This window comes from Sparus aurata, chromosome 17 (genome assembly GCF_900880675.1).
Source record: "Sparus aurata chromosome 17, fSpaAur1.1, whole genome shotgun sequence".
In the NCBI taxonomy this organism is placed as follows: domain Eukaryota; kingdom Metazoa; phylum Chordata; class Actinopteri; order Spariformes; family Sparidae; genus Sparus; species Sparus aurata.
In genome coordinates this window covers 37,894,851-37,918,394 of record NC_044203.1, presented here as the reverse complement: position 1 = coordinate 37,918,394, position 23,544 = coordinate 37,894,851, and the positions used below count along the sequence as shown (strand labels likewise).

Sequence of the window (23,544 nt, the reverse complement as noted above, 5' to 3'; positions counted from 1 at the left end):
AGTTGATTGCACATAATGTAAGTATTCTATATTGTAACTAAAATTAAACCATTTATTCATTCATTCAAACTATTTATTAAACCACCAAATAACAGTGGACAGAGAACTACAATCTTCTGATTCACTGCAGACACAAACAGGAGGGTCCAAACATCTGAGGCCACATGTAAAACCTCTAATATTGTCACATAAACCTGGAAATAATCAGAAAGTTATGTACATTTTAATTAAAAGTTAATAAAAGTGTCAGAAGTCAAATTTCTGATCAAAGAGTCTCTGAGTATCAAATCATGTCCAGACAGAAAAGATGTGATGAAAATACAGATGGTTTTTCAAAGATACAGATTTTCACTCGAGCTTTTAAAATGTTATTATTAATTGCAATTTAAAAAATCAAAGTAAATCAAATTGAAGTGAACACAGACAACTTCTCCCCTCTTGTGTTTCCACGGGGGGTCATTGTTGGTGTCGTAGCAGAGACTGCTGGATCGTTTCTTTTCCTCTCCGAGTCGTAAATAACAGAAGAAAACACGAGTTAATGGAATCATTTAGTCTAAAATAGAAACAGATCGTTATCCTTCATGCCTGGTGGCAGATACACCTACAGAGAGGTTTACAGGGAAAGCAGATGGTTTGTTTATTATTCCATATCTAATATCTTCTTGTAATGTTTACATGATAACATTGTGAGATCAACATTTACTTCATAATGACGTGTTAAAGCAGAGAGCCTGTCTGTGTGTCTACAGGTTGGATCACAGTGTGAGAGCAGTTAGAGACGATGGCTTCAGTCTGTTGCTCTGGACGTCACAGCTGCTGCGTGAAGTCTGGAGGCTGAAACAGAAAGCAGAGGTCAAACAGACGAGATGAAGAGGAGAGGCAGAGCAGCAGAGCAGCAGGTGAGGCTGAGCTTACAGTAATATCTCTGTGCTTCAGGCTGAATCCTGATAAACAATTTATAGCTCAATATTCTGAAAGCACAGTTCACACGTGGGCTCAATAAGACTTCTGATGAGGAGGCTGGCTGAATGAAGTCCTGCGTGTCTGGGTAATGTTTGGTGTTTGAATACAGCCAATCAGACGATCTCAGCCAGCAGGCACATAAAATACAGTCACATCACATAACCCTGTAGACCAGCGGTCGTTTCTCATGAAATCTGTTGCTAAACAGCTGAAACATTGATGACATGAAGAGGAAGTGATGACATTGTTTTTATCAGCTTCAAATAGAAACACTGTGATCGTCTTCCTCTGACAGGAGGCAGGTTCCTGTTTCTGTTCAGGTCACAGAGAGATTGTTAATGTGTGAGTTAATTCACAGTCTTTGTTAGTGACCTGGTTTCATCAGACGATCTGTCAATCAAACATTAGTTCTGAGATAAAGAGGAGAAAGACAAACCATCTGTTTTCAGCAGCGTCACAGCTGAACACTCATTAATCCAATAAAGACGTGAAGGTTAAATGTTGAACGTGTTAGAATGAACTGGAGATGATGATGTCGTGGCTCACCTGCACTCTCACCTTCCTCACCTCTCTGCTGCTGTCTTTCAAACACATCCTGTAAAGATTATTACATTTATTTATGTTGGCAAAAATGTACCAAAGAAACAGGAAGTCAGACAGTTTCAAATAATATTGAGTAAACACTTGAGGTCGAGGTTACAGCCGTGAGAAACTGCAGAGCTGCATGAAGCGGAACTCAAATATCACACTAAATATCAAGCTTCCACGTTATTATTTAAACTGATGATGTCGTTGTCATGGAGACTCGACATGGAGTGACACTGTGAAAGTTACCGTCTGATGATGATGGACGCCACAGTGATGATGAGCACGGTGTGCAGAGTGAAGAGAAGCACACGGACAACCAGCAGTGTGTCGACTGAAGGACTGATTGTTTCTATGAGACACACACACATTAACAGTTTGTTGTTCAGATGTCCCTCTCTCTTCAGCACTGAGGGGATGATGAAGGAGACTGATGAAGATTATGTGACATGATGTTATTGTGAAGTGTGGGAGATGTAAGTGATATATATGAAGCGCTCCTGGTCTCTGAATGATAAACCTGTGTGACTGTTACAGAATGCAGGTGTAACAATCAGTGTCACTACAGAGTGAACTGGTGGACAAACCTTCCTGTCCAGCCTCCACCTGCAGGCTGTACGGCCCGGAGCGTGTCTTAGTGCTGGTCTGTAGTCCACAGGTGTAGTTCCCAGAATCCTTTGCAGTGGGAGAGCTGAGCTGGAGGGCGGGGCCAGACTCTGAGAGGGCGTGGTCGTCTCTGAACCAGGTGACCTTCAGTTGGTGGAACGTGCAGCGTGCAGAGCAGAACAGAGTGACACTTTCACCTGTTCTCACCTGTCCGTCACTGCTGGAGCTGGTTATCTTCATTGTGTCGCCCTCTGAAATAAAATACATTTAAAATCTTAGTTTTCATCTTAAAATCATAATTCTGTGATTCTGATTGTGATGAGATCGCGTCCTGATGATCCATAATCCAGACAGAAACCTGCTGCACCTCTCCGGACCTCAGGCGCCAGAATCAGGTGCTGGTGCTTTACGTTTGTGTCACGCCTACATTTCTACAACACGTCATTTCACGCTCACATGTTTGTGACCTGATGTTGATGTTGGGAGGTAGAGGCGGCGCTGGTGGACTTACAGCTGCTGGGTTTTAATCAGATGTGTTGGTGTTTGTGGAGACAGAACCAGGCATGTCAAGACAACACGTGATGTCTTTCTCACCTGAACCAAGAACCTCACCAGAACGTGAGGACGGCGTTGTGACAACAGAAACCTGAACATTTAGAAACTGACGTTTCAACGTGTCTGTGGTTTGTAGAGACGATGACAAACATTGATGCTCAGTAATATTCATATAAATGTTGTTAATAATAAGATGAGCTCACCTCTGACTGAGACTCTCACTCCTGATGGTCCAGTCCAGTGTCCTCCGCTGTTGTTAGCTTCCATTCTGAAACGAAAAGTTTCCTCATCTTCCTCCCTTATATCTGTGATCTGTAAAGTGCAGTTTCCCTTCTTGTCTCCCAGATATTTGTAACGAGGGTCGTTGGTTGTTGAATCACTGTCATACACAGTCGGGAAGGATCCCTGACAAATCTCATGCTTCTGACACCAGCGGACACTGACGATCTCTATCGGAACCTTTCTTCCATCCACATCAACAGACTGAAGTGGTGTGAAGGTGCAGGGGAGGGTGACAGTCGACCCTTTTACAGCACAAACAGGAGGTGGATAGTTTACTCTTTGACCCACAGCACCTGGAAGAACACCACACAGTGACAGCTGATGAACAATAAAAGACGTTGATGTAGAGCGAGTACTCTGATGTGAGAGAAAACACAGACTGACAGCAATAAAAGAACCACACAAGACAGAAGATGATGAAAACCGTCTCGGAGCTGCAGAGATGATTCTAGTTTCATAGAAAAAAGCCTTTAACATGACAAACTGTCAGTAAAGACATGTTTTGTTTTTAGAAATGTCTCCCACAGTAACACAGTAAGTCCACGTCTTACCAGCCAGCATGAACATGAAGGTCCAGAGAGTCTTTTTGTCCCTGACTGCCATCCTTACTTTTCAACACAGTTTATTTAATGATTTTCTTGTTTGTATGTTCAATCTAAATACAGCAGCGCCGGTAAAGACACAGACCCACTGACTGATGGTGCTTTAAACGTCTCTGTGGTTTCTGTTTGACTTCCCTTTTTTGTAAGATTCTGTGAGAAAGAGGTTTTATCATTTCCTGTCATGTTGACATCTTATTTCCATCAGAAACAGTGTCTGTGATGTCGGACTGTCACAGAGAAACGATGCTGTGAGGCGACTGTTTGAAGCGAGAAGTCATCGTATCTGATGACAGTATATTAGTAGCAGGGTTCTCCCCAGACGGTGGAACAACGGCGCTGCGCCGCTATACGGCTAGGTCAGCGCCGCTATACTCAACAATGTTAGCTGCTTTATAGCGGGTGTTTGTGGGCTGCCGCGGTTGACGATGACGAGCGTCCGTCCGTCCCCCGGCTGACGGCGATGAACGATCGAGCGTCTCCCCCCCCGCCCCCCCCCGCCGCGGACTGACAGTGACGAGCGCCCGCACACCCCCCCCCCCCCCCCCCCCCGACTGACGGTGCGCCGCTATACTAAAAATTTCTGGGGAGAACCCTGAGTAGACATGTGATGTAAAGACAAGATCTGTTGTTGGTCATGTTGGCAACACAGCTCAGTACAGCAGGATGGTTCAGACATTCGTCTTCTTCTGAAGATAAACTGTTATAACTTTGGTGATCCTGCGACTGTTCAACTATCGACGCCATCAAGTCAACAGTTTAACATGTTGCATATGTGAATTACCTGACAAATAATACATAAATCGTCCCAAAAAATGTCAAGAAAGTGAAAAATATTCCCAAAGTGACATCATCCAACCACCAGTCCAAAACCCAAAGACGTCAGAAAGGATCAAGACAAACTGCAAATCTTTACGTTTACCAGCAGGAACCAGAAAGTGTTTGATCTTCTTGGTTGAAAAATGAGCAAAACGATTCATTGATTGTTAAAATAATGATTTTCTTTGATTTTTCAACTAATACTTTACCTGCAAACACAATACAACACAAATACCTGCAGAAGAAACAACAGTCACATCTGCGTGTGCGTGAGTGTGTGTGTGTTTGGGTGGAGAGTTCCTCCACCTGTCAGAGTGGTGCACATGTTCACCTGGTCCTCAGGTGAGACAGTCTCTGTTGTACTGAACACAACAGACGTCACACTGAACACTGACCGCCACCATCTGTGTTTCAGAGATCGTCTCGTCCAATCAGAGGGCTTCACGGCTCGCTGCCGGCCTCCTGAGCTGTGGTGAAGGACTCCTGGTTCCACCCAGACGCACCGAGGAGGACGGGTAAGAGGAGGAAGAGGAGGGTGGAGGGATGAAGGTGTACTGTTCTGCTGGTCCTGCTCACGGTGACTCAGCAGGTCTGCAGGTTTATAAAGAGGCAGCGATGCTCAGTGTGGCACCACAGAGACGATGGCCTGGCTGCTCCACATCGCCTGCATCCTGGTCTGCTGCCCACAGCTGCTGCAGGGCAAAGCTTCAGGTAGACTCACCTGGACACACCTGTCTGTCTGTCTATGTCTCTGTTGTTGATGTTACAACTGTTTTTGTCTTTCTTCAGTTGTCTGTAACTTAATTTAAAGTGCATCCACAGTAATTATCTTATTATCAACAAACCTCACGTACAGACTCAAACCATCAATGTTCCTTAAAAGGTTAAAAAGTCTCAGTAATTTCCTGCTCACTGTAGTTTTCATTAAATAAACTACTTTTGGCGGTGAATTAATCCACATTTGGTGCTCCAGTGAGTATTTGTGGGACATATTTGAATTACCAACATGACAGCTGACGGCTGTGAGCTGAAGTGTTGATCCAACCAGTCGGCAGTACAGGAGGTACAGGAGTTTTCTTTACAGACAGTAAAAACAACACTGAGCTCAAGTCACCGATGATGATGAGCTGATGGTGTTTATTAATGCGTATGCTGATGATGTCACCGTTTCCTGATGATGTCACTGTTTACTGATGACATCACTGTATTTGGTTGTTGTCCAGAGTACCAGCTGGAGTCAGAGAGCCTGAGCCAATGTGAGTTGCTAAGGGGCGTGGCTGTTGCCAAGCAACAGGGAGACACCCCTCACTGTATGGAGGATGGCAGATTCAGGTGAGCAGCCACAGAACGACATCAGGAAATAAATCAGAATCTTGAGAGAAGACTGAGCGTGTGTGTGTGTGTGTGTGTGTGTGTGTGTGTGTGTGTGTGTGTAGACCTGTCCAGTGCAGTGGGCGGGGTCAGGAGTGTTGGTGTGTTGATGCTGAAGGTCGGGAGGTCGTCGGGACTCGAAGCAACGCCTCCGCTCCTCACTGTAAGAAACATGTCACATGACTGATGATGCCACATGTTACATATTCCAGCTGTTTCTTTACCTACCTGTCTGTCTCTCTACCTGTCTGTCTGTCTCTCTACCTGTCTGTCTCTCTACCTGTCTGTCTGTACAGGTGCGTCTCCCTGCCAGCTGCAGTCTGTCCTGCAGTGTTCTCCCTCAGGCCTCTTTGAGTCAGTTCAGTGTGACTCCAGCAGGGGGCAGTGTTGGTGTGTGGACCATGACGGCATGGAGCTCTACGGGACCAGACAGACCGGGACGCCTCCGCGCTGTACGTACAAGTACTGCTGAGACACTGATCTGATCCTCTTCGCTCCACACACATCTGATGTTTTTATATGATTCATGGACACAATCTGTTATTCACTCAGGTCCGTTTCTACTTTTATCAAAGCAGGTGGATACTCACCTGCAGAAACAGCAGCTCTGATTGGTTTTTGTACCTTTCTGTTCGCAGTGTGTGTTTAACTGTGTCTGACGTGTTGACCTTTGACCTGCAGGTCCAGGCAGCTGTGAGGTGAGGTCGAGGCGTCTCCTCCACAGCTCCGCCTCTCACTCTCCTCCTCAGTGTGATGACGACGGCAGCTTCCTCCCCGTTCAGTGTCGATTCATCAACATGACAGACAGAAGAGAGCTGGACCTGCTGCACGCCTTCAACAGGTGACACACCTGTCCGTCTGCCACTCTGTCTGTCTGTGTATAATTGTGTATTCCAGTGTGTGTGCATCGTGTGTGTTTGTGTTGTTTCAGGTTCCCAGAAGCATTTGAGACATTCAGCAGTTTCAGGAAGTTTTTCCCGATGGTTTCCTCGTACTGCTTCTGTTCAGACAGCCGAGGCCGAGAGCTGGAGAACACAGGTACACACACACACACACACACCCCTATACTGAGTTGTCAGGTACACCTATCTTAAACTAGTGTTGAGACAACAACTGCTACAGCTGGAACAATGAGTCAATAGGTTAACTGATCAGTAGAAAGGTAATATTGATGATTGATTTAATCGTTTAATTGTCAGTATTAATGCAAAAATGTCATTTAAAACTCAGTGATACGTCATTATTGATATATTCAGGAGGTGCACATTGAAAGCAACATGTGAAATTCACCTTTCTGAAGAAAAATTAACTATGAAATTGAGTTTTAACCCTCAAAAAGCTTTTTGATAAACTGATCAGGTCCATCGCTGTTCATGTCTGATATTGAAATATGTTCTCACACAGATAGAACTACAACAAACTGGTTTACTGATGGTGATGATGGTGATGATGGTGATGATGATGATGATGATGATGATGATGAAGGTGTGTACTTCCTGTCCAGGTGTGGAGCTCCTCCTGTCGGAGGTGTACGACTCGGCGTTCTCTGGTCTTCGCTCCGGTCGCTCCGTCTCTCAGACAAACATCTACCGAGTCCTGCAGAGGAGGATGCTGGGAGTCCGCCTCGCCCTCACCGGACACTTCAGATGTAAACTCAACTTTTAAACTGCTTCACACTGGTTTTAATGGACCATAACACTGTTTCAGCTGGTAACAGACGCTCTGAACTAGTTTAAGTTGATGGAAATGAGTGCAAATGGAATGACGCTGGTTTAAGATGCTGATGCGTCCCAGAGGTGTAAATATTTGGATTTATTGTCCCTAAATTAAACTGGTTGAGTCTTTAAACCTGTCATGGACCAAACGTGTGACTAAGGACTGTTTGAGAGTGGCTGTAACCAGTTTAGCTGTAACATTAAACTGGTTTGGACCAGTTTAAACAGAAGTCCTCTCACCATGCTGTCTCAGGTCCGTCTCCCTGTGAGGAGGAGCGACGGGCAGCGACGGAGGCGTCGTCTGTCTTCATCCCGTCCTGTGACAGCAGAGGATCCTTCACCTCCAGACAGTGTCAGCAGGGGGGGCAGTGCTGGTGTGTCGACCCCACAGGGAGCGAGCTTCCTGGGACACGACAGCACGGAGACTCCCTGGTCTGCAGTGAGTCCGAGTGAAGAAGCAGAAGCTTGACTATTGTTTTATCTCTTCCAGGCCTACAGGGTTCTTCTAAAAGAGATCTGTGACTTCCTCTCCTCTCCTCTCCTTCTCTCCTCTCCTCTTCCTCCCCTCCTCTTCCTCCCCTCTTCTCTCCTCTCCTCTCCTTCTCTCCTCTCCTCTTCCTCCCCTCCTCTCCTCTCCTCTTCCTCCCCTCCTCTTCCTCCCCTCTCCTCTCCTCTCCTCTCCTTCTCTCCTCTCCTCTTCCTCCCCTCCTCTCCTCTCCTCTCCCTCCCCTCCTCTCTCCCCTCCAGGTTCAGGTCTTGACTGTCCCTCTCAGCGTCGTCTGGCTCTGTCCCGGCTCTTCTCTGGTCCTATTGATCCTTCATTCCGGGCCTCCTCTGGTAGATCTCTGGCCTCCTGCCTCCCTCTCCTCCGGCCTCTCAGTGAGTTCTTGCCGGTGGAGGCAGATCCGACCTCCCTCCTGTCTCACCTGGTCGAAGTCCTCCAGGGTCTCTTCCCCTCGGTGGGCGGAGCTCTGGAGGCTCTGGCTCGCTCCTCCCCTCCTCGCCTTCAGGAAAACCTGTTTGGAGGGAAGTTCCTGAAGAACGCCGCCTCCTTTAACTTCAGCGGGGCGGTGGGAACTCAAGGAGCTCTCGGTGTGGACCGGCTCTCCTCTCAGAGAGTCAGTCTGCAGAAGAACCGGGATCTGGTCCAGTCTGTCAGCAGAGCTCTGGAGGACCCGGCCTTCCTCTCTGCCCTCCAACACACACTGAGGGGACTGAGCAGATCTCAGTCTCTGGACCAGGTAAACACAGAAACAGGAAGTAGACTTCAAAGTAAATGTTAAATATCAAACTGTCTGTTTAAAGACCCGCAAAGTATCGTAGTCCACAGAACAGTTCTGGAGCTTCACAGTAAAACAGAGTTGCAGCATTCTGCTGAACAACTGAAGCAGCTGAGACTTGATTTAAACATCAGATGTCTCCATCAGCTCGTCTGCAGGAGCATTAGATAAATATTACCTATGTTAATATTTGTGCACGGGTCACGTCAGTTTGTTAAACAATAAAGTTCCATGATGCCACACTACTTACGTCTTCTGATTAGTTTTGATTGAGAGCCCCCTAGTGGCAGAAATGATTTACTGTGCTGTTGTTTTCCAGGTTTTGACTCCTCTGCTGCGATCCTGCTCCGGAGACCAGGAGGACGACGCGGCAGCCATCTTTGTCCCGCGCTGCACGTCCAGCGGTGGTTTCCAGGAGGTTCAGTGTCGGGGCGAAGAGTGCTGGTGTGTCGATCCTCGAGGTCAGGAGGTGTCGGGGTCTCGTACCGCCGGTCGTCAGCCTCAGTGTCCGTCCCGCTGTGAGAGACAGCGAGCGATGGCTCTGAAAGTGAAAGGAAACATGGCGGCGGGCGCTGTAATCCACATCCCAGCATGCTCTGAGGACGGAGACTTCCTGACGCTGCAGTGTGTCGGAGCACGCTGCTTCTGTGTGGACGCCGAGGGGAAAACAATGACTGCTGGGTCAGCAGGGGGCGCTGTCACCTGTAAGATATCACACAAACAGGCTGACACAGAGACATTTCACAGCTTCGATGTGTTTTTTAACTTGAGGAAAATTTAAGAAACTAGCTGAGAGAGCTGCAGGGAACTAAAGCCTGAACAAAGTGCTGTCCAGCAGTCACAATATCACATTTACACTCCACGATAATCATCGACAAACAGAAGGCAACAACTGTGTGTCTGTTGTGTTTCAGGTCCAGACAGAACGACTCAGAAGCTTCAGTCCTCTGCAGGTCAGATATTTAAACACTTCACATTCACTCAGAAACATAAAGATTTAATTTATATACTAAGTTCAGGACAAATCCACTTCTGCTGCCGAGACGTCTCGTTTGTATATTTCAGCTTCATGTGATTCTTTGCTTTCTGTCAAGTCAAGGATGATGATGTAACTGAGCTACAGAAGTTATTTTTACTTATTTTAATATTTAACCTTTGTGACTGTGACATTGTAATAATTAGATGTATAATGAAGAGTAAAATATGACATCAGGAACAAATAACAGGAAGCAGCAGGACAGTTTTCACCTGTAGATTTGAGGTTTTAGACTTCTAATGAACTGGCTGAATGTCCATCAGCTACATGTTGAGCTGAAAAATAAAACAATATAAAAAAGAATAAATACAATACGGAATCATTTGAGCTGCCTGGTCCTCTTTAATCAGCAGTCTATGCTAACCTGTTAGCGACAGTAACCAGATGCTAACTTACAGGTCGGTGCTCGGAGGCGTTGGCCGAGGTCACAGCGTTCAGACAGGAAGTGAAGAGCATCATCGCTCTCTCTAACTCCACCCACCTTCCTCTGGGATATGGATTCCTACTGGCTGAAGGTCTGCGTCTCACCCCAGAGGAGCTCCAGACCAGCCAATCAGAGGAGGAGCTGCAGATCTCTGATAGGCTGCTGAGCCGCTCCAAAGCTGCTCTGCGATTGGCCGCTTTCTCCAGTGAGTCACAGTCTGATGTAGATTCTGTACCACAGTTTGAGACCAGTGGAATTAGTCCAAAAATCATTGCAGCTCTAGAGAGCAGATGAATAATAATAATCCGACTTCGTCAACAGCTTCAGTGTTTCCTGTTTGCTGATGTCACTCTGACAGGAAGTGTGTTTTTGTTTTTCAGCTGTCCAGATGTTTCTGCCTCCTCAGCGTCGTTCATACGAGCCGTTCACTCCACAGTGTGACGCTGACGGACACTGGCTGCACACACAGTGTTACCACAGCACAGGTCTCACACACACACACACACACACACACACACACACACACACACACACACACACACACACACACACTTTATACAATATGGAGATTTGTTTATTGGTGTTTTCTGAACTGACGAGTCTTCATCACTCTGTGTGTGTTCAGGTCAGTGTTGGTGTGTTGATGAAGATGGAGAGTACATCCCTGACTCACTGACCAGCCGCTCACTGCAGCTGCCCAAATGTGAGACAACACACAACACGTAACACACACTGTGGGACAAACAGACTCCATGTTTCTACTCAAAGACAGAAAGTAGTTCATGTAGAACATTTGCTGAATGAACAAGAAGGTCCAAATAATGCAGAATGAGTCAGAGACAGAGTTTCACAGAGTTTATAAAGTGTCTCCAACTCAACAACTCACTAAACTGACACATTTGTTAAGGGAGTCGCTACTTTCAAATTAAAAGCCCCCTGCTAAGAACCCAGTTCTAAACTCCAATGGGGTGCAATGTAAAGCTCTTATTTTGAAGTCATATTCGTTGTCACTGTTAACAGCCCAACTTCCAGCTTCACGTCACGTCACATGTTTACGCCTACCTCAGAGGGCTTTTGGAAAAGGAGGAATATTACGCCTCCGTTTTAGAAAGACAGGCCGGCACATTGCCGTCTTTACCTTGGAGCAAATGTGCCGACTTTTCTATCTAAAAAGGGTTATTCTTTAGTGTCAAAATGTGACATGTTTAGATCAAAAACATGTTTCTTCTTTCATAAATGGAGTGTGTGTGTGTGTGTGTGTGTGTGTGTGTGTGTGTGTGTGTGTGTGTGTGCTCTCCTGCAGGTCTGACTCGTTGTCAGAGAGCTCAGGCTCACTCGCTGCTCTCTGGTTGGATGAAAGGATCTGACCACACCACCGCTTCATCTTACAAACCAGTGTGTGAGGAGGTGGGAACACTGTGACTGTTTATTATCTACAATTATTGATTGATTGATTGATTGATTGCAGGAAACACAGGTTGACAGTTTATTTTAATCTACTTATTTTCATTTTGTTCATGAAGTGTTTGTGTTTACTTGCGTGTTTCTCAGGACGGTCGTTTCTCGGTGCTGCAGACAGGCGGCGCTGCAGGCTGGTGTGTGAACCCTCTGACTGGAGAGACGATACAGGCGGCGACACGGAGCGCTGCAGGCCAGCTGACATGTACGCACACACACACACACACACACACACACACACACACACTGCTGTCCGTGATGTGTTCACTGTCACACTTCAGACTTAACTGTTAAACTGTGATGTGTTCAGGTCCCAGCTGGTGTCAGCTGCAGAGTTCCCAGTGTCGCCCCGACGGCTCCTTCCTCCCACTGCAGTGTGATGTCACTTCCTGTTGGTGCACCTCTGATGATGGGCAGGAAGTGGGTGGGACCCGAACGCCTCGACAGACGGGACAGACACCGTCTTGTGACCGTGAGTGACAGCACCCTCCTCTGTGAGCTTCAGTGTGTGATTTCTGATTTATTTTGAAATTTGACTGGAAGTGGTTTGTGAGCGTGACCTCAGCAGCATCTAGTGGTCAGTAGAGGAACTGCAGCGTCGACTCATCAGCTGCAAGATGGCTGCTGATTGGTTTTTCTCCACTCCAGGTCCTCTCTGTCCCGCCTCCGCCGTTACCCATGGTGCACTGGTGTGCCGCCCAGCAGCTAATGGTCGTCAGAGCTGCGATCTCATCTGTCACCATGGTTACCAGAACTCACTTCCTTTCAGGAGCTTCCTGTGTGAGACTGAGAGTCTACGATGGGTCGGAGACAGCAGACTGCTGAGTGGAGCCTGTCAGAGTAAGAGATCAGATACTGATGTTAATCCTCCAAAAGTCAAACATCAAACAAGTTCAGCTCAAGTAAAAAACCTCCATAAATATATGATTTGATTAGCTAAGTTAGCGTTAGCTTGTCACTAAGCCGCACGTCAAACCATGCAGACAAAAAACTTAATTAAGACCAACAAACTAAATTTATCAGAAAACGTGTTTCCAATGAACATTTCTGTCAGATTTAGTTTTTAGCTTGTAAGCTGCTAATGTTGGTTAATCCTGTACTGTGTGTGTGTGTGTGTGTGTGTGTGTGTGTGTGTGTGTGTGTGCAGTCTCTCAGCCTCTACAGTCACTGTCGTCCTCTCAGCTCTGGTCGTTGTCGTCGTCCTGCTCTCAGATCAGCAGTTTACAGTCTCTGTTGTTCAGTGAGATGACCAGCAGGGGGCTCTGCTCTGCACAGGTGAACTGTCCTGTTCTACACCTTCACCTACGACCTGATACTAAATGCTGCCCGGCACACAGAACCATGATGTGCTGTATTTTTTAAAAGTTCTTTCAAAAACTATTTATTTTGCTGGAACAGGAGCTTGAATTTGAAATGTGAATACTGGTTCAGTATAAAAGTTAAAATGAGGAAATGTTATATTTGTGTGTGTAGCTTCCCTCATCAGGTCGCTCGGTGTCGCTGTGTGACGACTCGTCGGTGCGTCTGCAGTGTGTCGGCGACAACATGCTGCAGTTAACGGTCACACTGACCGCTCACCTGTCTGACCTCCCGACCTCTGACCTCCCCGACCTGCACGACGTTGGTAAGCAGAGACAGGTTCAGACAAATAACACTGACACTTGAAAGGAACTTGTGTTTGTTAAGTTATTTTTGGGTTTTGTTCTGATCTGGATTTGTTTTGTCAGGTCTGTTTCTGAATGAGTCCAGACTTGTTGGGGGAGTTCGGGGACTTCTGGGAAATGTCCGCTCCATGCTTACATCAGAACCTGACCTGGTTTCCGTGACAACACCCAGTTTTGGATGTTCCCGTGGTTACCACCTGGACAGTGAGGGTGAAGGCTGTGGTGAGTCGGGTTCTGTTCGTTCAGTGCTGGTCCTGTAGAGTCAGCTGACAGACTGGTTCAGTGTCTGTGTGTCTGTTTTCACAGTCGTTTGTCCTGCTGGGAGTTTCTCCAGGGAGGGGGCGTGTCTTCTGTGTCCTCAGGGAACCTATCAGGATGAAGAGGGGCGGGATTTCTGCAACCAGTGTCCCAGAGGCTCCTCACCTGCTGGAGCGTCATCTGTCAATCAATGTGAGTCAGTCTGATGTCTACAGGAAGAAGAAAGAGATCGTTCACTGAAGTTAAAGCACCAAAACAACAGCGTCTCATCAATTAACTCAAAGACTCACAGCTTCTGGTTTGTTTGTGTGTTTCAGGTGTGACAAGGTGTCAGAGGCGGGGCCTGCGCTGTTCAGAGCAAGGTGACTTCCTGCCAGCACAGCCTGACTTCCTGTCCGGCATGTGGAGGTGTGTCACCAGTGAGGGGGAGGAGCTTGACTGGACCAACAGTGACAAGCCTCTGACTGATGAGGAGTGCTCAGGTGAAGACTCAGCAGCCAATCAGGAAGCAGCCTTTCTATCAGTTTAGATTGATTTTTAATGTGTGTGTGTGCGTGTGTGTGTGTGTGTGTGTGTGTGCTGCAGTTCTCGGCAGGTTTCAGGCTGTTCCTGGATCAGATGTGATCGTCGATGCTGAAGATGCTGAAGTCCTGCAAACGATGAGCTCCGACCTCACAGCCTGTGTCCGAGGTAACACACACACACACACACACACACACAGTGTATGACTGTTGCAGCTTCAAAACAACTTCCTCAAAGATATAAACTGTTTTAATTCTGCTGTAAATGTCTAAAAACACAAAGATTAATCTGCAGTGATTTGATGATTAATGTGATTCAGAGTGAGATCAAAGGTCAGAGGTCACAGTGTGTTTCCTGTCTCTCTCTCAGCGTGTGCAGCGGAGCCGACCTGCCACCATGTGGCGCTGTTCAACACACAGACTCAGTGTGAACTGTACAGCACACACACACTGAACACACACTGCAACGCCTCGCAGCAGGTACACACACACACACACACACACACTGCAACACCTCGCAGCAGGTACACACACACACACACACACACACACACACACACACACACACACACACTGCAACACCTCGCAGCAGGTACACACACACACACACACACACACACACACACACACACACACTGCAACGCCTCGCAGCAGGTGTACACACACACACACACACACACTGCAACGCCTCGCAGCAGGTACACACACACACAGCAACACCTCGCAGCAGGTACACACACACACACTGCAACACCTCGCAGCAGGTACACACACACACACACACACACACACACTGAACACACACTGCAACGCCTCACAGCAGGTACACACACACACACACACACACTGAACACACACTGCAACGCCTCACAGCAGGTACACACACACACACACACACACACACACACTGCAACACCTCGCAGCAGGTACACACACACACACACACACACACACACACACACACACACACACACACACACTTGGATCTAAACTGATTAAACAGTTTCCCAGTAATTTAACCAACTCTGAATAATTAGAAACAGATGTGTTTTCATAAGTTTTAGTATTAAACGTTTGTGCATTAAAAAAGAGAAAAGCTGAGGAGTATTTAATACTCCACACTTCAGTTTTTATGGTTGGCTGAGAAGTAAAAGTTGGTCCATTGATGAAATCAGAAATATATAAATAAAGATGGACAACTGACGGAGAGAATCAACTACGACTCCCAGGGTGCATTTCACTAACAAACAGCCATCACAGAGCTTCACAGATTAACACGTTCACATTGATTCCAGATCAGTTCAGGACCAATTCAGGTAACCATGGCGATGAACCTCTATGCTAGACTTGATCCACCGGCAGCAGCCGCAGAGGCTCATGGGTAGTGTAGTATTTAGAGCACTTCACCAAACTGACAGGAAAAAATAATGATATTAATCATATGAAACAATTAGTTTAATTATTTCTGTTTGAAATATGATTTATTTATTTTGTCTTAAAAGTCTCCTGTGTCATTAACGATCCATGAGTTTATATTTAATGAAGTATATTATTATAATTATTAATGAGGCTCTTCATATCTGTTAAACTGTTTGATCTCATTAATGTTAATTCTTTACTTTCAGACCAGTGGGTTTCTGGGTAATCCTCAGGCCGAGCTCTATGATTCGCTGAGCTGCGCTCTGAGAGTGAGGGGCGGAGCTTCAGATCTACTGGTCATCAGGAAGAAAGGTACGGTAACCACAGCAACCACATGAGGGACATTAAGAAAATGACAAACAGACACTCATCACAGTTCAGTCCAACAGGTGTGTGTGTGTGTGTGTGTGTGTGTTCAGGGGCGGAGTTTTCCTCGCGGCAGCAGCAGAGTTTTGAGAGGATGACGATGTTGAAGGCGGTCTCAGGTGTGTTCAGGACTCAGGTGTTCTCCTCCACACGGACCTCCCTCTCTGACGCTCATCGTTTCTGTCAGGACGGCTGCAGCCGCGACACCTGCTGCGACGGATTCATCCTCAACCAGAACAGCCTGAATGGAGGTCAGTTACCATGGAGACAGTGAGCAAGTGTCAATAAGTGATTTGATGAACAGGTGAATCAATGAAAGATTGATCGGAGGCGGAGCTCTGCGTCTCACCCCTCCTCCCCCTCTTCCTCCTCCAGGTTCTCTGCTCTGTGGTTGGCTGAGAGCGCCGTCAGTCTTGATGTGTGGTGACCAGGACTGGGATGTGACTGGACAGGGAACAGCCAATCGTATCTGTGGGGCGGGGCTAACCTACAACGAGCAGCAAAAGAGCTTCGTGTTCAACTTCGGAGGACAAAAGTTCACCATCAGTAAGAAATCAAACGACCAACGTTGAAATTAAGTCAGGGAGGAGCCAGCGTCTACTTCCTGTTGATGATTTGTTGTTGTTGTTGTTGTCTTATGTTTGTTTGTTCTCTCCAGCTGATGCTGCACTGCCAGCTGACAGCAAGAACAAGAAGGACTACCAGGCCTCCATCATCAGCTTCCAGGCCGTCTACCTGAACACAGGTACCCACACACACCTCATGCATCCTTTATTGTCAGCAGGAAAGTGACGGAGATACTCGGATCAGAGATTTAATCATATGATGATGACAAAGACATCAGGTCCACACAGAAGCAGCAGGGAATCCACAGGTGAAGAGGAGGGAGGCAGGTAAAGGGTGCAGACAGACTGTAGACACCTGGTGGACTGTTGGAGAATGACAACAACTGCACAGCTTGAAGATGCATCGTGCAGGACCAGACAGCAGAGTGAAGATGATGATGATTCACAGTGTTTGTTGTGTCTCACTGTTGTTGTTGTTGTTGTTGTTGTTTGTCAGATGCTGAGTCAGCAGCTGATGGTCCTACTTCCTCTTCCTGTGCAGCAGCAGAACTCAGCCCTCCTCTGGACGGTTCGTATCATCTCTGAACTGGTTTCAGCTTCTGATGGCAAATTGAAAGTAGATTTAAAACCTGTTTTCATCAGCCTCTTCAAGTCTCTCGTCAACTTTAAATATGGACGAGTTGCACATGTTCTTTCTCAAAATAACTGTTTGGAAATTAAGATTTATGTGAAGTTAACAGTCTCAGTAAAGATTTAAGAATGATTATAAACATGTAGAATTTAGGTTCACCTAGAAAAACACTGTTACAAGATGCATTTTATAAGAGCTGTGGAGTCTCCAGTGTTACGACGTCCCCCCCTTTCAACTGAGGTCTCACACAACAAGTTATACTTTAAACAAAGATTAATTTTATTAATCCACTAATCATCAAACAAACTGATGGTCTGGCCAAAATAAGAGCAGACTCCCAGACCAACCCACCAGGGCCGTCAGAACTGGGGTTAACCCTCTACCATAACCCAACAAAACAACTAAACCTGACTGAAATGAAGCCACGAAAACTGAACTACCGCACCCATCAGATCAACATAAATCAAAAACAGAATACCTCAGCCAGCCTTGGATATTCTCTAATCAGCCAGACAGCTATCACCTGGCAGGTAAACCAATCACCGGCCGCGTCGACACATCCTGGCCAGCAGCGAGGGAGCATGTAACACCAGATCTGATTACAGAACAGTAACAAAGAGACCGGGACAGTATCTGACTGAGCTCACAGCAGCCTCGTCACTGATGATAACAGGAGAGAACACAAACAATCAAACTTTACTCAAACTAAACCGGCAACGTCCATCCACAGGTTCTGAACAAGTTCACTGGGTCAGCTCCAACAATGTGCTTCATTTACAGTCGTCATCTGTAAAGTGACCGAAGCTGTCAGATAAAATACTGAGGGGTGTGTGTGTGTGTGTGTGTGTGTGACTGTGTGTGTGTGTGTGTGTGTGTGTGTGACTGTGTGTGTGTGTGTGTTTTCAGTGTCAGTGCAGCAGCAGTTTGAGTCTCTGTCTGAAGACGACGTCCTCGTGGATCCTCAGAGGAAACTCCTCTCTCTCTCCTTCTGGCTCAACAAGAAGAACTACAACTCCCAGCAGGCACTGCTCTGGTGTCTCTCACGTACGTCTCACACACAGATATACACAGAGTGTGTGAACGGGTGTGTGTTGTGATGACAGATGTTCTGATGCGTGTGTGTGTTTCAGGCTGTGACGAGGAGCCGCTCTGCTCCATCGCTGACCTCAGAGACGCTGACTCAGCAGGTTTCTTCAGCTGCTCGCTGTTTCCCGACACCAGAGTTTGTGGAGCGTACGACAAACCTCTGAGACGACCCTGTCGCCCCCTGCTGGACAGGACACCCAGCAACACCCACAGCAAGAAGGGTCAGGAGCGACTTCCAATCACAGAGACGATGAGCAGGTGTTAATCGATCATCATGTTAACGAACCACTCTGTTGTTCTCAGTGAGTCTGTCCGGACCAGTCAAGAGTTTCTATGAGAGAGTTTCCTTCCAGAAGATGGTTTCTTACTCCGTACGCAGCCGAGTCAGTCTGGGAGAAAACACACTGCTGTCTGAAGGGTAACACACACACACACACACACACACACACACACACACACGTACACACACAATGAAGCGGTGGAGGTAAATGTTGTATTTTCACTGCTCTACACATTCTGCAGTGACATGTTGATGCTGCAAATTATCAATACAACTTTAGTACAGTAATAAAGTTTCTCCTTCCCTGGTTGTTGAAACATTATTAAACATTGCAGAAAGTTTGTAAGAAATGTTCATAAACTCACCTGGTGTGTGTGTGTGTGTGTGTGTGTGTGTGTGTGTGTGTGTGTCAGGTTCATGGACTGTGAGCGGCGCTGTGATGTGGATCCTTGTTGCCGTGGTATCGGCTTCGTCAGAGACACCAAATCAGCAGGTAACCATGGTAACTGTGTTTTTGTCCCCTGATTGATCTGTTCATATAAATTATTTTTAATGACTTTTAACAGTAATTAAACTAAACCGTGTGTGTGTGTGTGTGTGTGTGTGTGTGTGTGTGTGTGTGTGTTGCAGGCGGGTCAGACGTGGTGTGTCTGTCTCTGATCAGTCTCGGGGTTCAGACCTGTGGTGAAGACGACCTGACGTCCTGGAGGACTCAGGACTGCAGCCCGTCTGTGGTGAAGACCACACCTGAACCCTTCGGCTGGTACCAGAAACCCGGTACTGCATACAAGTACACACATACTGTACAAATACACAGTGTAGTAACACACAGATGAAGTAACCAGCTGTGACCCGTTTGTGTGTTCAGTGAATCAGTGGAGTTCTTCTCCGGCTCTCTGTCCTCCGTTCAGCCTGCCGACCACAAACAACGGTGAGACTGCAGCACGACCGTAACTAGTGTTAGTACTGTTACAACAACAACAACAAGTATCTGATAAACTACATCTGTGTTTACATCTTTCCTAATACTTGTACTTTTGTGTCTCAGTGTCTCTGGATCAGTGGACGCTCCTCTCTGATTCGTCAGTTCTCGTCGACCCTTCTGTCTCCATGTATGATGTCATCCACCTGAGCCGTGACATCACCTCTGACCGTGATAAGACCAGAGACTGGTGTCTCCATGGTAACCACTCTTTGTGAAGTTTGTGATGAAGTTCAAACAGGAAGTGCTGGCACCTCATACTCCTCTACTTCCTGTCTCAGCCTGTCAGGAGGCGGAGTCTTGTGTTGCTGTGTCGCTCAGTGAGGCGGAGTCCGCCACTCGCTGTGTCCTCTACCCTGACACCACAGCCTGCGGGTTAAGCTCCACCCCCAGCTCATCCAGCCCCGCCTCCTCCTGCAGGCTGGTCATCAGAGAGCCCGCCCCCCAGGTGTACATGAGGACAGGTGAGCTGATCAGCCAATCACAGCGGGGGTTAATGTTTTGATTCCTGCTGTGTTCACTTGTCTGTTTTCTCTTCAGAGCGGTTGCCAACGGTGACATCCGTCTCCATCCCGGGACATGGGATGCTGCAGGGTGTTGCCATGGAAACAGCCCTTGGCTCAGACAGGAAGACGGTGGTTCAGTTCCTGGGAGTCCCGTACGCCCATCCTCCAATAGGATCACTCCGCTTTGAAGCAGCTCAGCCAGCTGATTGGACAGGAACCTGGGACGCCTCCAAACCCCGGTAACTACCCGCCGTTACTATGACTACTTGGATGAATCATTGAAAGGATTATAAAACTTCTGCTGATGCCTCTGTCTGCCTGCCTGTCTTCAGTCCCAGCTGTATCCAGCCCGGTGACGTTGAGTCTGCAGCCTCCAGTGAGGACTGTCTCTACCTCAACATCTTCACTCCTGCTGCTCTGGTGAGCTTCAGTGTCCATGACAGTCTGCGGTGATGTCATCAAATGTCTCTTGTTCAATCAAAACATATTCACATTATTATCACGTAACAGAAAATCTGTGTTTGGTATTTTGCTTTACAAACAGTTTCCAATTATTTGACATCTTTAGTTATTTTAGTTACTTTGCAGACTTGATAACGGACAATGATGTCATCAGCTGACCTGTGTGTGTGTGTGTGTGTGTGTGTGTGTGTGTCAGACGGGGCGTGTCCCAGTCCTGGTTTTCTTCTTCAACCCTTCAGCCAATCAGAGCCCAGGCCTGTTGGATGGCTCCACCCTCGCTGCTGCGGGTCACATCGTCGTGGTGACAGCCAGCTACAGAACGGCGGCGCTGGGATTCCTGAGCACAGGTGAGAACACACATGAAGAAATGGATCAATAAATGAAGACACATCTAATTAATCAATACTGTATGTGCAGGCTCACCTGGTCTCCCTGGTAACTACGGTCTGTCGGACCAGGAGGCGGTGCTTCGTTGGGTTAACGCCCACATCTCTCTGGTGGGCGGAGACAACAGTAGAGTGACGGTCGGGGCGGAGCGACGTGGTGCTGACATCACCAGCCTTCACCTCTCGTCCTCCTCCTCTCCTCTGTTCCAGCGGATGATGCTGATGGTGAGAACTCCTTCATCTCCTCCTCTCAGTCTCCTCTTCCTCCCGTCAGTCACTGAGCTGCTCTGACGACCCGATGTGCCGTCAGCTGACACTCAGCTGGACCAGACCGTGTTTACTTCATAGTTCTGCTGTTGTTCTTGTTGCTCCTGCAGGGCGGTTCTGTCTTCTCTCCATCACTGCTTCAGACTCCCTCCATCTCCAGGCAGCAGGCGGTCGATCTGGCCCGAGAGCTCGGCTGTGACCTCACTGACCTTGACAAGATGGCCGCCTGCCTCAGAGCGACGCCCGTTCACACGCTCAACGCTGCTCAGACGAAGGTAGAGTTCAAGTCCAGGAGTTTATCATGAAGGTCTGAAAGAGGGAAGTGTGTCTGACCTGTGTGTGTGTGCGTGTGTGTGTGTGTGTCAGCTGCTGGCCGTCAGCGGTCCGTTTCAGTCCTGGTCTCCGGTCCGTCAGTCCGGCTCGCAGTCCTTCCACAGAGTCGACCTGCTGCAGGGAACATCTGAACACGACGGCCTGATCGACCGAGCTCGCAGGATAAAGGTCAGAGGTCACGCAGACAGTCTGCTGCTAGTGTCTGTGTTCATCCTGTGTGAACGAAAGCTTTTCATTACGGTTGCAACTAACAATTACTTTCCTTATCAATAATCTGTTGATTATATTCTGGGGTGATAAAGGATTGAAAATGTATTTTAACTCTGGAATAAAGGAGAAGCTGGAGACTGACTGAGCGTTGAAGCGAGATCGATGACAAAAAGAATCTCAGTTCTAAATGTTTGTGGTCGTCTTCTCAGGACTTTGAGGCGCTGCAGGGTCGAGCGGACGGTAAGACGGCGTTTTACGAGGCTCTGAGTCGCTCGCTGGGAGGAGCCACAGGAAGTGACGTGCTGAAGGAGGCGGCGGCCTGGTTCTACTCTCTGGATCACAGCCCGTCAGCTGCTGGATACAACCTGTTCTCCAGAGCACTCAACAACGCCACCAGGTCAGAACCCACGCTCACACCTTGTGATGACACACACTCTGATGACAGACAGCCAGACCTTGATGGACAGGTGTCTCAGCCAATCACAGCTGGACGTCACTGGTTGGGTCTCCGCTGTGACAGCTCAGATATGAAGAACTGAACCCAACAAAACCAAAACTAAGGAAATGACTAAAGAAATGTTTATAAACCATCTAACATCATAAATCCATGAATTCAGTTATTAAATGTGACACATTGTCATTTCTGACTTTCATGTTTCACAGTTGTACTTTATATTAATAACTATTAATAAATCTACTGTGACATCATCTCACACACTGCACGATGATAATGTGTGTGTGTGTGTGTGTGTGTGTGTGTGTGTGTGTGTGTGTGTGGCAGAGATCTGTTCATCATCTGTCCCAGTCTACAGATGGTTAGCCACTGGGCTAACAGCAAAGCTAACGTCTTCCTGTACCACCAGCCGGCCTCCAGCGCTCACGACAGGTACTGACGACTCATACATGATGTCATCGTCCCTGACGACTGTGTTCTGATCGCCACTGATCAGTGTTTATATTGATGACTGTTTCCTGTGCAGGGCTGACGTGTCTGTTCCTCTGGACGTTCAGTTTGTGTTTGGGACTCCTCATCATCCAATGAGCTCTCAGCGTTTCACCCCCTCTGATCGACGCCTCTCTCTGGCCATGATGACCTACGTCTCCAGCTTCATCCGGACCGGGTCAGACAACAATAATCAATTACTCAGCTTCATTTATTGATCAATGAGAAAAGCTTTCCATACTCAAGTTCATTGTTCCTGTTTTTTGGTTCTCAGGGACCCGAACCCATCTCGTATGTGGGCGGAGTCAGTTCTTCCCCGCTGGCAGCAGGTCCAGTCCTCTGACGCCCCGCCCACCTACCTGGAGCTAAGCCCCGCCCTGCGACATCGTCAGGGTCTGAGTCAGAACTCCTGCTCCTTCTGGAACCAACTGGGAACAAAACTGACCAGGCTGAGAGGTGAGAAGAGTCCAGCAGAGTCCAGTAGAGTCCAGAAGAGTCCAGCAGAGTCCAGTAGAGTCCAGTAGAATCCAGTAGAGCCCAGTAAAGTCCAGAAGAGTCCAGCAGAGTCCAGCAGAGCCCAGTAGAGTCCAGCAGAGTCCAGCAGAGTCCAGAAGAGCCCAGTAAAGTCCAGTAGAGCCCAGTAAAGTCCAGAAGAGTCCAGCAGAGTCCAGTAGAGTTCAGCAGAGTCCAGTAGAGTCCAGCAGAGTCCAGTAGAGTTCAGCAGAGTCCAGTAGAGCCCAGCAGAGTCCAGTAGAGTCCAGAAGAGTCCAGCAGAGTCCAGTAGAGTCCAGTAGAGTCCAGTAGAGTCCAGTAGAGTCCAGAAGAGTTCAGCAGAGTCCAGTAGAGTCCAGCAGAGTCCAGTAGAGTTCAGCAGAGTCCAGTAGAGCCCAGCAGAGTCCAATACAGTCCAGCAGACTTTATTAGAGTCCAGCAGAGTCCAGTAGAGTCCAGTAGAGCCCAGTAGAGTCCAG

General features: G+C 47.6%; 2 protein-coding genes across 6 annotated transcripts in view; one reads left to right on the top strand and one right to left on the bottom strand.

Annotated features, from left to right (window-relative positions):
- Window positions 1–23,544, top strand: part of LOC115567214 (thyroglobulin-like) — a 32,612-nt gene that overhangs the window by 8,728 nt on the left and 340 nt on the right. Inside the window, exons 1-50 of one of the 4 annotated variants that reach the window (XM_030393574.1) lie at window positions 763–899; window positions 4,825–4,924; window positions 5,007–5,120; window positions 5,633–5,741; window positions 5,846–5,943; window positions 6,077–6,232; window positions 6,462–6,621; window positions 6,712–6,818; window positions 7,285–7,428; window positions 7,749–7,934; window positions 8,243–8,736; window positions 9,095–9,479; window positions 9,690–9,728; window positions 10,210–10,440; window positions 10,616–10,720; window positions 10,861–10,938; window positions 11,539–11,642; window positions 11,787–11,898; window positions 12,004–12,165; window positions 12,342–12,533; window positions 12,841–12,968; window positions 13,167–13,317; window positions 13,421–13,579; window positions 13,664–13,807; window positions 13,933–14,097; window positions 14,201–14,305; window positions 14,507–14,616; window positions 15,762–15,867; window positions 15,975–16,172; window positions 16,297–16,467; window positions 16,580–16,666; window positions 16,984–17,055; window positions 18,025–18,162; window positions 18,249–18,425; window positions 18,508–18,622; window positions 18,898–18,977; window positions 19,115–19,261; window positions 19,353–19,415; window positions 19,533–19,667; window positions 19,748–19,930; window positions 20,007–20,211; window positions 20,305–20,392; window positions 20,631–20,781; window positions 20,852–21,045; window positions 21,198–21,362; window positions 21,454–21,588; window positions 21,840–22,027; window positions 22,412–22,516; window positions 22,611–22,751; window positions 22,848–23,029. In XM_030393574.1, coding sequence (XP_030249434.1) covers window positions 5,051–5,120; window positions 5,633–5,741; window positions 5,846–5,943; window positions 6,077–6,232; window positions 6,462–6,621; window positions 6,712–6,818; window positions 7,285–7,428; window positions 7,749–7,934; window positions 8,243–8,736; window positions 9,095–9,479; window positions 9,690–9,728; window positions 10,210–10,440; window positions 10,616–10,720; window positions 10,861–10,938; window positions 11,539–11,642; window positions 11,787–11,898; window positions 12,004–12,165; window positions 12,342–12,533; window positions 12,841–12,968; window positions 13,167–13,317; window positions 13,421–13,579; window positions 13,664–13,807; window positions 13,933–14,097; window positions 14,201–14,305; window positions 14,507–14,616; window positions 15,762–15,867; window positions 15,975–16,172; window positions 16,297–16,467; window positions 16,580–16,666; window positions 16,984–17,055; window positions 18,025–18,162; window positions 18,249–18,425; window positions 18,508–18,622; window positions 18,898–18,977; window positions 19,115–19,261; window positions 19,353–19,415; window positions 19,533–19,667; window positions 19,748–19,930; window positions 20,007–20,211; window positions 20,305–20,392; window positions 20,631–20,781; window positions 20,852–21,045; window positions 21,198–21,362; window positions 21,454–21,588; window positions 21,840–22,027; window positions 22,412–22,516; window positions 22,611–22,751; window positions 22,848–23,029 — 7,120 coding nt within the window. In that variant the 5' untranslated portion in view covers window positions 763–899; window positions 4,825–4,924; window positions 5,007–5,050. Of the gene's footprint in view, window positions 1–762; window positions 900–4,824; window positions 5,121–5,632; window positions 5,742–5,845; window positions 5,944–6,076; window positions 6,233–6,461; window positions 6,622–6,711; window positions 6,819–7,284; window positions 7,429–7,748; window positions 7,935–8,242; window positions 8,737–9,094; window positions 9,480–9,689; window positions 9,729–10,209; window positions 10,441–10,615; window positions 10,721–10,860; window positions 10,939–11,538; window positions 11,643–11,786; window positions 11,899–12,003; window positions 12,166–12,341; window positions 12,534–12,840; window positions 12,969–13,166; window positions 13,318–13,420; window positions 13,580–13,663; window positions 13,808–13,932; window positions 14,098–14,200; window positions 14,306–14,506; window positions 14,617–15,761; window positions 15,868–15,974; window positions 16,173–16,296; window positions 16,468–16,579; window positions 16,667–16,983; window positions 17,056–18,024; window positions 18,163–18,248; window positions 18,426–18,507; window positions 18,623–18,897; window positions 18,978–19,114; window positions 19,262–19,352; window positions 19,416–19,532; window positions 19,668–19,747; window positions 19,931–20,006; window positions 20,212–20,304; window positions 20,393–20,630; window positions 20,782–20,851; window positions 21,046–21,197; window positions 21,363–21,453; window positions 21,589–21,839; window positions 22,028–22,411; window positions 22,517–22,610; window positions 22,752–22,847; window positions 23,030–23,544 lie in introns of those variants that run through there. The other 3 variants (XM_030393573.1, XM_030393575.1, XM_030393572.1) reach the window with 3 other exon arrangements.
- Window positions 60–3,676, bottom strand: LOC115567217 (uncharacterized). Of its 2 annotated transcripts, XM_030393580.1 has the most exons (6): window positions 3,543–3,676; window positions 2,913–3,284; window positions 2,136–2,405; window positions 1,798–1,900; window positions 1,510–1,558; window positions 60–834 (listed from the first exon to the last, which is right to left on the bottom strand). In XM_030393580.1, the coding sequence occupies exons 1-6, from the start codon at window positions 3,592–3,594 to the stop codon at window positions 808–810; spliced, it is 873 nt and encodes a 290-aa protein (XP_030249440.1). In that variant the 5' UTR covers window positions 3,595–3,676; the 3' UTR covers window positions 60–807. The 2 variants fall into 2 exon arrangements, with proteins under 2 accessions (XP_030249440.1, XP_030249439.1); XM_030393579.1 differs by lacking the exon at window positions 3,543–3,676 and having other exon boundaries at window positions 2,913–3,491.

Excerpts from the sequence above, each read along its gene's own strand:
- LOC115567217 (XM_030393579.1), bottom strand. The coding sequence starts at position 3,468 with ATGTTAAAGGCTTTTTTCTATGAAACTAGAATCATCTCTGCAGCTCCG. Across the intron at positions 2,406-2,912 it reads AGTGAGAGTCTCAGTCAGAG|AGGGCGACACAATGAAGATA; the intron begins GTGAGCTCATCT and ends ATTTTATTTCAG. Across the intron at positions 835-1,509 it reads TGAGGAAGGTGAGAGTGCAG|CCTCCAGACTTCACGCAGCA; the intron begins GTGAGCCACGAC and ends TTTCTGTTTCAG.